The 14,859-nt window shown below is 30.6% G+C and overlaps 1 protein-coding gene across 3 annotated transcripts in view; it reads left to right on the forward strand.

The window, feature by feature from the left end:
* acap3a (ArfGAP with coiled-coil, ankyrin repeat and PH domains 3a) overlaps positions 1-14,859 on the forward strand; it is a 159,935-nt gene that overhangs the window by 123,066 nt on the left and 22,010 nt on the right. For all 3 annotated transcript variants that reach the window (XM_056448885.1, XM_056448886.1, XM_056448887.1), the window contains 5 exons: positions 3,933-4,045; positions 5,503-5,554; positions 7,922-8,022; positions 8,138-8,249; positions 10,618-10,826. In XM_056448885.1, coding sequence (XP_056304860.1) covers positions 3,933-4,045; positions 5,503-5,554; positions 7,922-8,022; positions 8,138-8,249; positions 10,618-10,826 — 587 coding nt within the window. The remainder of the gene's footprint in view (positions 1-3,932; positions 4,046-5,502; positions 5,555-7,921; positions 8,023-8,137; positions 8,250-10,617; positions 10,827-14,859) is intronic.

Below are 14,859 nucleotides of genomic sequence, written 5' to 3' on the forward strand. Positions count from 1 at the left end.
TGTACGTGTCATCAGAGGGAGAAAGCCCCACCCAATAGTGATGCCCTCTCTCTCTCATTAGCATAAACAGCCCTAAGTGAGAAGCAGCCGTCCACCATTATGCTTCTTTGTCATTTTCAGTTTTTCACAAAGTTATTTTTGTTCCTGTTGTGAATCTGCCGCTATACTGACACATAGTTGGTTATAGCTCTGCCCCTTTTGAAAAGAGCACAATCTCATTTGAATTTAAAGCGACAGTCATTAAAACAGCACAATTTGTATCAAAGGTTAAAAAGGGCAGTTTCAGAGAGTTATAACAAATATTTGTGTGGTAATTTGAGCTGAAACTTCACATACACACTTTGGGGACATCAGAGCCTTATTTTACATCTTGTAAAAAGAGGCATAATAGGTCCCCTTTAAGACCAATGTTAATATAATTAATATTGCTATATAATTACAAATGCTGAAGTACGACAAATAAAAAAACATGCGAAAGTGAAAAATATAGTTTAACAAAAGCCAAAAAGACCCCAATCTCATACCTGACAGACCTCTAAAACAAAAATGCAGTGTTTTTGCCAGGATTGTCTTGTGTATTTAATCAGGGAACATCAAATGATCTTCTGCAGTCTTGTTTAAGATGCAAGAGCACACTGTTTGTGCTGAAAGAGCTCATTGTGTGTGTGAGAGTGAGTGTTGAAGAGTTTTATCTAGAGGGTCAACAGAGGTCAGCACTCTCTGAAAGACCGTGAGCAAGCTTTGGGTTGGCTTGGACTGTGAAATGATTTAATTATGAAGACATGACGAATGACGCTGTTAATCAGTGTTACGTGTTTAAGTTATTAGGATATTAAATGGATGAAACGTAACAATCAGTGAGACGTATGATGCTGGATTAACAAGGAGAAGACACAACCACTTGTTGAGTGAAACAAAAAGTAAGTATTTATTTAACAGAGAATGTCAGGCATTCAATATAGGTAAAATGTAATGTAAATGTAATTTAAAATAATCGAATTAAACAAAGAAAACAGGAGTGTTGCCAAAACAAGAAATAAATATAGCAAAACGATCTAACTAAACCCCAACCGACTAAACTAACTAACCAAAGAAAAATGCAGAGACAAAACTGTAATCTTCAGCACGCAGCTTAACTACACTTCATAACTACATAAACATAATTACACATGTGGCAACGCCTCCATCAACTAACTAACAAATAGATATACTAAGCTGCTAACATTACTAGAGTTCTCGTAAAGTACACACTGTTAGCTATTAGCAAAACAAGAGCTATTAATCTAATCCTCATATGGCCCATTTCCACTGAGTGGTATGGTACGGCACTTTTATGGCCGTTTCCACTGTCAAAAGGCGTACCTAACCGAACCGTACTGTACCACTTTTTCGGCACACTTTCGAAAGGGTACCAAAAGGCGGAGCTAGACGCGCAGCTGAACGCGATTTTTTTACTTAGATACGTCATTCGCTTACGCAACAAGCCAGAATATAAACAAAAAAAACCGCCATGTTTGAATTACACAGTGAGAGATTACAAGCGGAATTATAAATACATATAATAACGAGCCATGGTCGACCCGGGCTCAAACAAACCTTGTCGTCATCTTGATGAACAGTCACAAAGCCATGGAGTAGAGTAGATTTACCCTGTGCCCCATAGTTTTTTACGAGCCAGTCTGAAGCGCAAGCGGTTTCGCTTTCTTCCTTGAGTTCGCCGCGAGTCTATATCTGAAATAACAAACTTCTTGAGCTGATGATAATAACCTGCGCTTGATTATTGACATGCTTTTGAAACCCGATCCTGTCAGACACTGACAAACGCGAGAGTGACCCGTGAAGAAACAAAGGAGAAGACGGAAAAAAGGAGCACATTATTTATCAGCAAACATGAACAAAATGCCATGTATAACTATTATCTTCACCTTTTGGACTAATATGAACTGGGAATGACGGAATTACTGTCTAACAAAGGCTACATGTGCTGCTGAAGATTACAGACACCGATGAGAGGTTTTCACTGACTGTAGGCTATATTTTGTGTAGCTTTTTTTAACCTAAATACAGACGAAATGTCTGCTGTGTGTAGTTCTTCTGTAGTTGGTAACATATCGGAGACTGTAAGGGGCTGTATGTGTTTATATATGTTCATTTATTTAGTTATTTAATATAATTACAGATGTTACAGTAGGCTGTTTCGTCATTGATCCGCAGTTATAATTAACTCATGTTCATAGAAAAGTTAGTAATAAACATTTCTACACAAGTATTTATGTGTGTAAAGCATCTGTTTTGTGAGAAGTGCTTCTCATATGATATGTGAACGACCCGTACAGCTTTATTGTAGACATTTTCTTGAGCGAGAATGACGTCGACTGAAACTTTCTGTTATACACCACGCCCACCAAAAGGGTACCCTTGGTAGTGAAAACGCAAGCCTGATAAAGATCGTTCAACTTCTCAATAGATACTAAATTGAGCTGCATACGTTTATCTAATAAATCACTGACTTAATCGAGACAAAACTAGAACACAGCAACAGCATTCAAACTAGGCAAAACACAAGTAAACAGGCCGGCCGACAGTAGTAAGGAGACTTGCTGTGAGCCAAGCGCTCCTGAAGAACAGCGCAAGTGCACAGCTTTTATACTGTGCGGACCAGCTTCTGATTGGCAGGCCGATTGAGTGACGACGGTGATAGACAACCCCTTTGACCAATGGTTGCACACCTAAAACAGCACAGGACACACAGCGGAAAAGAGAGAAGAGCACGCAAAACAGAAAACAAACAACAAAGCATATGTGAAACGTAACAATCAGTGAATTTCACCTACAACAGCGGAAAGGACTCTGCGATTTACTTTTCGTAGGTATTACCACTGAATTAAATGTACAATTTGAAGAAGTTTAGTTTCGTTTAAAGCTTTATTAAGCGCGGTGGCTCAGTGGTTAGCACTGTTGCCTCACAAGAAGGTCGCAGGTTCGAGTCCCAGCTAGGTCAGTTGGCATTTATGTGTGGAGTTTGCATGTTCTCCCTCTCTTTGTCTTAAGGTACAATTCTGTTCCAGAAAAAGGTACTGCCTCAGTGACAAGAGTTTGTCTTTGGTACAACATTGTACCATTTTTTGTACCAGAGTGTATTGGCAGATTACTTTGCTCATTCTAAGAGAAAAAACTCATTTAATTACATTGACAGATTACCTCTATTAAAGCCTGTGGACTCATTTCCGCCTGGTGCTTTGGATGTTTCCTCAAGCCTGTAATAGTATAGAATTAAACACGTGTGATGGTTAAATGTTAGCCTGGCTGATTCTGCTCTCAGAGATAATCAATGGAAATGACCTGAGCTGAGGAGGCGGTTCCTCTGAGAGCAGTTTCTGTGCCATTATTGGTGAGTGTGAATGTAATCATCAGCTGGACAGACTCCCATTCCTACGCAAACACTTACGTCATCGTCAAAATGATCTGAGAGCCATCTGAGAGCTCTAGATGAGTCATATTTTGCAGCAACCTTCTGTTTACACAATTCTTGAGATTTGTTTTTTGAGACAGCTTAATTGTTTTAAATTCAGTCTACTTAAATTTGTTAAGTGTCACTTTTTTCCATCACTGTACCTTTATGCAATTTGTAATATTTTGCTCATTTATTGTGTTTTCATTGTTTTATTGCGGGGTGACTTTTGGCTTGTTGCTGGGATCTTATGCAAGCTCGCAATTCTCTGCATTTTTATTTGTTGTTGTCTATTTTGTATTACTATTAAGTTCACTGAATTGATTTGTGTTGGCACAACCAGTGAGTCATATTTTGCATCGATTTGGTGCTACAACATACTGTTTAATTATGAAGAATGAGCAGTTGCATAGAGAGAATGTAATGTAGTGTATGATTAAGTAATATAATGGTGATGTTTATGTCTTGTTTTGTTATTCAGGACTTTGCGTATGATGATCCAAAGTTGGAGTACAATGTAGATGCGCCGAATGGGCTGGTGATGGAGGGTTACCTGTTTAAAAGGGCCAGTAACGCCTTCAAAACGTGGAATAGGTGAGTTGAATCTGGCTAATGACAAAGTGGATATTCAACACTGGGTAAAGATTAATATGATTTAATGTGTAAATGTCATTTATTGGGATTCATTAGCCGTATATTAAGAATATGGTTGGGTTTATGAGGGTTTTAATCTGAAACAATAGGCAAAAAACTTATTATTTAAGAAACTATTATTTTAAGTAACAAATTAAGTAGCAAAGTTTGTTTTATTTAGTATTTGCTTCTTTTTTTTTGTAATGATTTATTATAGCTATTTATTTATTGTTTATTTATTTACTATTTTAATGTTAGTGTACATGTGGCTTTTAATCAGCCATATTAGTTAGATCGTGGTTGGGTTTTTGAGGGTTTAATCTGGAACAATTGATAACAAATATAAATATATATATATATATATATATATATATATATATATATATATATATATATATATATATATAATTATATAATTATGTAGGAAAGAATTATTTTTAGTAACAAATTAAGTAGCTAAGTTTTTTTTGTTTTATTAATATATATATTTTTTGTTATGCTAATATATTATAGTTATGTTGTATGTATTTATTTTTCGGTTGTTTGTTTATTTATTTATTTATTTATTTATTTTTAAGATTACCTTGATGAAAGCAATCTAAACGTAAAAACTAGGGACTAATAACACACTCAATTAAATATTTATCACTGATGGCTCCTGTTCATTAAATGAACATATTCATAAATAATACTGTAATGTTTAATTCCAAAATCAAACCAAAAGTGCTAAATAATGTGTCTGTGCTCTTTCGTTAAGGGAATAAAAAAAGATAAAGAACAAAATCATAAGTCCAAGGCACCCGAAAAGTCAGTGAAAATATTTTAAAAGATTCATTGTTTCGTTTATTTTTTGAGTGCCTTTGACTTATGATTTTGTTGTTTGTATTTTTGAAAACCTTAATATTGTTTAAATAACCATCATAATAATATATTTAGCAGGTTATTTTAGCAATGTTGATACTGTTGTAATTTTTTGATAATAGTTTGAATTAACTTTAATTAATTTTAGGATTTTCATTAGAATTTTTATGCATAATTTTTTTTTTGTTAAATATTTTGCTATTTGTCGTTTTATATATTTTTGGATAAATCCATGATTTTAATATTAGATGCTCTGGTATGCCAACTTGCACTAAATGAAAATCCTAAATATTTTAGTTTTATTATAAGATGTTCTAAAAATAAAATAAACAATATTTTAGGTTTTTAAATGTATTTTATTTCTCATAAGTTTTTATTTTTTAAAATAGTTTTAGTCTTATAGTTTTACCTGATTACTCTATAGTAAATAATAGTAAAATAGCATAATTTAGCACTTTAGTAAAATAGCAAATCGGCTTATTTAGATTCAGGAATTTATATAAAAAAATAGAGCAATTAGTTACCAATTATTTGTCTTATATATCTTTTTTTCCCAGGCGGTGGTTCTCCATCCAAAACAGCCAGTTAGTTTATCAGAAGAAACTAAAGGTGAGTTCAATCTAGCATTCAGTAACTGGACTCAGAGTGGTTTGGACTGGTTTAGTCTGTCTTTGATTTTAAACAGTGACTCCATTAGAGAATGTACTGAAAACAGAGTCTTGTTAACAGATGAATCAGCACAATTCCTGATGCTGAATCAATGATGATGAGTCTTCAGCTCACTGAAAGCATCTGCTACTGTAATCCTGGTTCAGTCGAAGCACTCTGTCTTTCTGAAGATAACAAACTCATTCCCTGACTAATCAATGCAGACGCTCTTCATCTGCATTCAGCGCTTACTCAGACGGCTTGATGCAAGACACTGCAGGGGGAAAAGACACAGTTTTGTCATGTATTTTAAATTAAGACTAATTTAGGTTTGGTTTCTTTGCCGCTTTTCAATTGATCAAAATCAAAACCTACAAATAAACAAAACTATTGACAAATAAAAATGTTTTAAAAATCACAAATTGCCAAAGTGCGAGAAAAGAAACTTGAAAATGTGAAAGAAATTTGTTTATGAAAAGTCATAAAGACCACTATCTGAAAATGGACAGGTCAAAAATGTCAAAAATGCAGCATTTTTGTTACTTAATTGCTTTAAGAAAAATATGCTTTTAAAGGCGCAGTCATTTTCTCCACGGTGCATGTTCACAACAAATAAAGTCGTAGTTTGATGACGCTGTGACTTAGTTTGGAATCATGGGAGTTGTCATTTTCATAACTCCAAAAATGTGTAAAAAAAAAAAAGGTTTTAAACCCGACTTCATCAATTGTTCACATTTTTTCACATTGCTTGAAATTATGCAAATTAATTTATATTTAATGATATATTGCACCATTTGTGCATTTAAATAACATTTGAGAAAATGGTATCAATTTAGAATAATGGTCCATTAGTGGTTGTAAGTTAATGCATTTACTAACTTTAAACTTTACTTTACTCTTCTATCTAAACATTGATTAATCAAAGTTCAACATCAACTAATGGATTATTAATATCCAAACTTGTGCTTGTTAACATTAGTTAATGCGCTGAATTAACAATGACTAACGTTATTTAACCTAAATAACGTTAGCAAAGATGAATATATACCGTAATAAATCTATTACTAATTGTTTGTTCATGTTAGTAAATACATTAACAAACATTAACTAATGGACCATTATTTCTAAAGTGTTACAGAGAAAAGTTGTAATACAGAAAATGAGGAAATATTTACCTCAGTATACACTTTTTGCAAAACAAAAAATTTATTGCTTCATGTACATTTCATTGGATGTTTCAGGTAACAAATCCACTAGAGGGCGCTTTCTACATTTTTTGCGAATCTGAAATGCGGTACATTTTGTTGTACCTTTCAGATCTTGCACACATCCACAAGAAGGCGGAGCTTGTCATATAAACCACCAATCAAACCACTGAACAAACCCAACCAATAGTGTTTTCAAAAGCAGATATAAGAGAAAAGCACACAACCATGTAGTTTTACCTTGATTTTAAAGTGCTTTTTCTTCTTTTGTGCAACCGTGTTCGAATCCGAGCGCTCTGCATCACAAGTACAACACTGTACAAAATAAGCAACCAAGCAAATTGACCACAAAAGAAAAGTCGTCCCTTTTTAGACTTGCCTATTTGTGAGATGTATGACTATTTTTTGATCGGTTTTATATTTACAATGTTTCTGACTTGTTTTGTATTTATATATATGTATATCTGATTTTAATCCTTTGCATAATCTTCTGTAATCATAATCAATCTTCTGTTTTTCTGCTTTCCTTGTATATTTAAAGGGTAAAGCGGTTTGAGAATTAAGCTTTAAAGGAGTTTTACAAAAATAAATAATAATTATTATAATTATATGGAGATTGGTGCAGCAAACATATTTGATTACAAATCTCAGACACCGTTAAAAATGTTGTATTTATTGGGTGTCTTGCAAAGGACTGCCTGAAATTAATGTTTTATTCATCAATAATATGTCCCTGTAAGTATCATTAGTGTGAAAAGGAACAAAAATGTGTGTCGTCATACTGCCCCCTAGTGTTCCTTTATATAGAAACTCCAGTCAAACTTATGTATAAGTGTGTTTTTTTGCAATTTCACAAGAATCGGGTTTATTTGAAGCATAGGTCTCAAACTGGATTCCTGAAGGGCCGCAGCTCTGAACAGTTTTGCTCCAAGCCTAATCAAACACACCTGATCCAACTAATCAAGGTGTTCAAGACTAGAGACTATTAAGCAGGTGTGAGTTGGAGGTGGTTGGAGCTAAACTATGCAGAGCTGCGGCCCTCCAGGAAATGAGTTTGAGACCACTAATTTAGAATGTTTTCGATGTAGTTTCAGCTTTATTAATGTGTCTTCATCATTCTTAGGACTCTCTGACTGTCGTTGTGGAGGATTTGAGACTGTGTTCGGTCAAACCGTGTGAAGACATCGAGAGGAGGTTCTGTTTTGAAGTCGTGTCGCCCACCAAGTGAGTCCTGTCCAGGAAAAGCTGGCATTTTAGGTTTTAGATTTCCACAATAAGACTTTTGATGAGTGTTTTTGAGCTGCTCGTCTAGTATTCATTGTGTGGATGTGTATTGTAGGAGCTGTATGCTGCAGGCAGAGTCGGAGAAACTTCGGCAGGCCTGGATTCAAGCTGTTCAAGCCAGCATTGCCTCAGCATACAGAGAGAGTCCTGACAATTACTATATTGAGGTTTGTAGAATCTGCATGATATAAATCAATTTCAAGTATTAGTAGATGTTTGATTAGCTAAAAATATTGGTACAAAGTTATCAGATTTTTCAAATAAGTTAATTACTAATAATATTACGTTATATTGTTGTAGAAGAAAATCCTATTCCAGGATTCGCTCTTTAAAATTTTGCTGATTAGCAAGTACAAGATGTTTTTTATAATAAATTGTAAAGTTTACAAGCATTGTCTGAGGGAAATTAATGTTTATATAGTTTTTTTGTAGTATATATTCAAAGGAAATGCTGTGCAATAAAACAGCAAAAAACTATTTAATATAATATTTCTTAACTTAATTTGACCCCAAAAAAATATTTTTGAATTATGATAATAATATACATTATTTTTATTTATTTTTGTTGCTTTTGTTAACAATACTTTTATAAAGTATATGATTAAAACATTATTGTCATTGACAATGTTATTATGCAGTATTTGCTAAATAGTTTTGCCATAAATAAATATAGAATAATTATAAGAACGCTTTGTTTAGTATAAATCTGAATAAATATGAATCTAATTATAAAATATGAATATTTGCATATTTGATATATTTTTAAAAGCAATTATAATTGGTTGTATTATTTATGACTATTATTGTTATTAATAATTAATTATTGATATTATTATTGTGCTTATTTGTAAATTATAATCATGATAAGTCCTAAATTAATAATAACAAATTAATAATAATCATTATATAATAATAAAAATAATAAGATTCAATTGTATAAAGAATTTAATGTAAACATTTGTCAAGATCACCAGCGATCTAACATCCAGAGATGGCTGGTAAACACTCAAACCAACTACAGATCCGCCATTTCATGGACTACACATTCAGTCATGCAACACACACACCTGCTCCTAGTCTCCACTGATAAGACTCCCACAGCTGATGCTGCTTCTGGTCTGATTAATTCAACATAAGCAGCACAAACACACACTATGTTGCTGAGTCTTGTTAGGCGTATTGTGAGCATTGAGTGTTTTCCCTTGTCCTGATTTCCGTGTTTAACCTTGCCTTGTTTTCTTGATTATCCATGTATGCCGCCTGCCTTTTGACCACTTGCCTGCTATTACGACTATGACTCTGGATTGCCCATGTACATCTGTTTGTTCCTGTTTTGACCACTGCTTGTTTGACCATCCTATCAATAAAGACCTGCATAAGGATCCTCACTACGTTGACAGCATCACATCACTGTTACAACATTATTGTAATTGATAATGTAATTATGCGTTATTTGCATTTACAGTTGAAGTCAGAATTATTAGCCCCCCTCGTTATTTTTTCCCCCATTTCTGTTTATCGGAGAGAAGATTTTTTCAACACATTCTTAAACATAATAGTTTTAATAACTCATTTCTAACAACTGATTTATTTTATCTTTGCCATGATGATAGTAAATAATATTTGACTAGATATTTTTCAAGACACATTTAAAGGCTTAACTAGGTTAATTAGGCAGGTTAGGGTAATTAGGCAAGTTATTGTATAACGATGGTTTGTCCTGTAGACTATCGAAAAAAATTAGCTTAAAGGGGCTAATAATTTTGACCTTAAAATGGTTCATAAAAAATTAAAAACTGCTTTTATTCTTGCTGAAATAAAACAAATAAGAAGAAAAAATTTCTCCAGAAGAAAAAATATTATCAGACATACTGTGAAAATTTTATTGCTCTGTTAAACATCATTTGTGAAATATTAAAAAAATTCTATGGGGGGTAATAATTCTGACTTCAACTATATGTATTTATGCTGAATAGTTTTGTCATAAACAGTATAGAATAATTATAAGAATGCTTATTTTATATAAATTTGAATAAATATTAATATGAATATTTGCATAATTCATATATTTAAATATATATATAATTAGTGGTATTATTTATGACTATTATTGTTATTAATAATTAAATATTATAGTTATTAATATTATTATTGTTATTATTGCTGTCATTATTATTATTATTATTAATAATAATAATAATAATAATAATAATAATAATAATAATAATAATAATAATAATTTATATTAATAGTAATAATGTCCATTCATAAAAGTCCAGCTAACACTTAAAAGTTTTGTAACAGTTTTGTAGTTGGTTTGTTCTAACTCAAATCAACGTAAACAGAATTAAAAGACCATTTCATTTGAAGACATCTGAACCTTTCAGATGAACTAAAACATTTTTTCTTTTTCTTTCGCACTAATTCATCAGTTAAAAACAACAGCTTCACATAAACGCCTCAGACTAGTCTGTGGTATTGTTGTTATTGACATATAAAGCTGATGTGAGTCTTTGTTTTTCTGTGTGTTTTCAGCGTCTGGACCGGACGGCGTCTCCCTCCATCAGCAGTATAGACTCTGCAAGTGAGTCCCGCGAGCGCAGCATCAGAGGAGAGAATATCCTGCAGAGGATCCTCAGTCTGCCAGGGAATCAGCAGTGCTGTGACTGTGCTCAGACGGAGCCGCGCTGGGCCAGCATTAACCTGGGCGTCCTGCTCTGCATCGAGTGCTCCGGCATTCACAGGTCAACACACACTATATATCTGCACACCTTGTGAACAACTGATTGCTATTAAATTGCTAATAGTAATAATGATAACACTAGTAAGAGGCAGCGCAGTGGGTAGCACTGTCGCCTAACAGCAAGAAGGTCACTGGTTCAAGCCTCGGCTGGATCAGTTGGCATTTCTGTGTTTTTTTTGCATGTTGATGTTAGCCAATTGATGAGATGTTGGACAAGGGCAGGGCTACAGCCTGTGTGTCTCGGGCCAGGGCCGGGCTAGGGCTTAGATCCCGTGCAGGGGTAATAAATATTATTATTATTATTATTATTATTATTATTATTATTATTATTATATTTGTTATTATTTACCAGTTTTTATTTAAAAAAATTTTAAAATGGCTAATATTATCAATAAAAATTATGACACCAATAATAATAATAATAATAATGAATTTTATTATTATTCAGCAATTTTCATTTAAAAACTTTTTAATATAAATTGCTAATAATTTAAAAACTAGAAGTATTAGTATAGTGTATACATTCAATTAAAATTTTATTTAAAAATGTATTTAAATTATATAATTGTATATAATTATAATTATTATATATACATTTTTCATATTTGTAATGTTGTTCTTATTATTCAGACATTTCCATCGCATTTTGATCATTATTATTCACTCATTTTATCTCAAAACAATCTGCATAATTTTCTCATAGTATTTTATTTACAGTATTGCAATTCATATTCTCATTATTATTATCCAGACACTGATAATTACAGTTAACAGCAATAATAATAATAATAATAATAATAATAATAATAAATAATAATAATAATAATAATAAAAGTAGCAGTTATTATTAGTAATATTATTTAACAACTTTTATCACAAAACATAATGACTAATAATAATAAATTAATAACAATAATAATAAGTCACAATTTTCACTACTGTTGCCGGAAGTGGTGTCAGTGAGGCCAGCAGGGGGCGCTCAACCTGCGGTCTGTGTGGGTCCTAACACCCCAGTATATTGATGAGGACTATACACTGCTCAGTGAGTGCAGTCTTTCAGATGAGACGTTAAACCGAGGTCCTGACTCTCTGTGGTTGTTCAAAATCCCAGGATGTCCTTTGGAAAGACTGGCGCAAAATGGCTGCCTTCGCGTCATCCAGGTGGATGCTGTACACTGGTGGTGGATGAGGAGATTCCCCCCAAAAATGTGTAAATCGCTTTGAGTATGCAGGAAAGCGCTATATAAATGTAAGGAGTTATTATTATTATTATTATTATTATTATTATTACAAATTGAGCATAAATTAGCATAAATTAAGCACAAATTATTTATACAAAAATTGCTTCTATAAATAACTAATAACAAATACAAAAAATAATCATATTTTACCATTTTCATTATAAAAAAAATCATGATTGGTAATAAAATAGTACTGCTACTACTACCACTACTATTAATAATAATAATAATAAATTAAAATTAAAATGATAATAAATGCTATGTTTTCTTAATATATGTCAGGGTATGTAAAATATACTTACAGTAAGTTATACTTAAGTTAATTTTAAGTTAAAAAGGCGACAGAATGTTCTTAGTAAAGCCTTGGTCATTTTGTTTAAACAGCAAGTGAATCATGTTTTACAAACTGTAGCACATTGTAGCATTTCATTAGATGTTCCACTTTTGCTCTGTTGAGTATCAGATTGTGACCATTCTGTGTTAAAGCATGAGCTGTGCTGCCGTTTAACCCATCTCACCATGTTCTCAATGTAAACTGGGTTGCCGGGAAGCAGACAGATCTAGTGAACTGAATGCAGTTTTATTGAGAGAGCACATGTTTTCTGGAGACGCTCAGTCGTCCCAGTGCTGACTTCAGTTTTTACTGAACACTGGAAAAACCTTGGAGAACTTCAGCAGATCAGATTATTTTGTTGTTGTTTTTTTATTAATATTTGAAATGTAAATATTCAATTTCTGATTCTTTAAATACAAAATCACAGTAGACTACAAGAAAAAATGTAAGTTATTAGACTACAATAATTTTTTATACTAATACTTTTTAGCATAAACATTTACATATAAATTGAAAATAATAATTTATTTAATAATTGTTTTGTGTTATTTGAGTTTTTCAATTACAAAATTATTTTACGTAATTACTAAATACTGCTACTACTAATAATAAACAACAACAATAATATTAATAATTATAATAATAATAATTATTATTATTATTGTTATTGTTGTTGTTGTTGTTTATTATTATACAATTAAATAATAATAATTGTTATTATAATAATAATAATTATTATTATTATTATTATTATTATTCATTTTTAGAATAAAATGTTTAATAAAATTATTTTATAATAATAATAATAATAATAATAGTTATGCAAATAATAATAATAATAATTGTAAAAATTTTAATATGTATTGTTTAATAATAATATTTAATAATAATATTTAAAATAATAAATATTAAAATAATATATTATAAATATTAAATATAAATATTAAAATAATATATATTATATTAATATTATAAAATAATAATAAATTATTTCTTATTATTGATAAAAAATTATGATCATTATTGTTGTTGTTGTTATTATTATAATTATGACTATTATACTGTTAAATAATAAGTTATTATTATTAATAATATTTATTTTTATAATAAAATATGTTTAATAAAAAAATTTTATAATAATAATAGCTATATAATAATAATAATAATAATAATAATAATAATTGTAAAAATGTAATAATAATATGTATTGTTTAATAATAATATTTAATAATAATATTTAAAATAATAATTTTTAAATATTACAAATATTATAAAATAATAATAAATTATTTCTTATTATTATTGATACAAATAATGATAATTGTTGTTGTTGTTGTTGTTGTTGTTATTATTATAATTATTATAATAATAATTATTATTATACTATTAAATCATAGTAAATATTTTAATTACATTAAATATTTTATTTTTATAATAAAATATGTTTCATAAAATTATTTTATAATAATAGTAATAATAATAATAATAATTGTAAAGATATTAATTATAATATTTATTGTATAATAATATTAAATATGTATTATTATTGATTAGAAAATTATTATTAAGATTTTATTATTGTTATTGTTATTGTTGTATTATTATTATTATTATTATTATTATTATTATTATTATTATTATTATTATTATTATTATTATTATTTAACCATCACAAAACAGTTTTGCATGAATAAAACTGCATATATTGCAATAATTAAAATCAAAGTTCTTATAATATAATAATTAATTTCTTATCATTTTAATTATGATAAAAGTTTTTAGAAAATTTAATTCATGCACACTTGCATGTACAATGATATTCCATTATGTCAGCATTTTATGCACTGTGATGGGCATCCAAGAAAACAGACAACGTTGAAGGAATATTTGTGTATACTGTATAATATTCCATCCAGTGCTCAAAAGTATAAATTATTAACAGTTTATTATAATAAAACTATAACAGTTTTGTTCAAATATTCAAAGGTCCTGTGAAGTGCTCTGAAATGTGCTATTATTATTCAGTGTTTGACGTAATCTCAGATGAATCATGAAGACAGAGCGGGACATATAGTAGCTCCTCCCCTTTTTAAAAAACAGCCAATAGCATCTTGTTTTTATCACAGCTCTGCCGGTGAGAGTGGTTGAGCTCAAGCGCATCAAAAAAAAAAAAAGAGAGAGAGAAGCGTCTTGAAGGGGGCGGGGCATGTCAGACACTAGAGAGCATTTGATTGGTCAGAAGAGTTGAGGAGAAACTGAAGTATGAGGTGATGTCAAAAAAATTGTTGATCCATTTAGGTAGAAGTGGCAAACTACAAGGTTTTAATGTTTATATCAGGATTATATCTTCTAAATGCGAATTTTGTCACTGTTTTGGAGCACACTAGCTTATAGATATCCTTAAAACTAACTGATACTAACATCTAAATAACTTTACTTTGATTTCACAGGAATTTTAA

The sequence above is a fragment of the Danio aesculapii genome, chromosome 23, assembly GCF_903798145.1.
Source record: "Danio aesculapii chromosome 23, fDanAes4.1, whole genome shotgun sequence".
Classification (NCBI taxonomy): domain Eukaryota; kingdom Metazoa; phylum Chordata; class Actinopteri; order Cypriniformes; family Danionidae; genus Danio; species Danio aesculapii.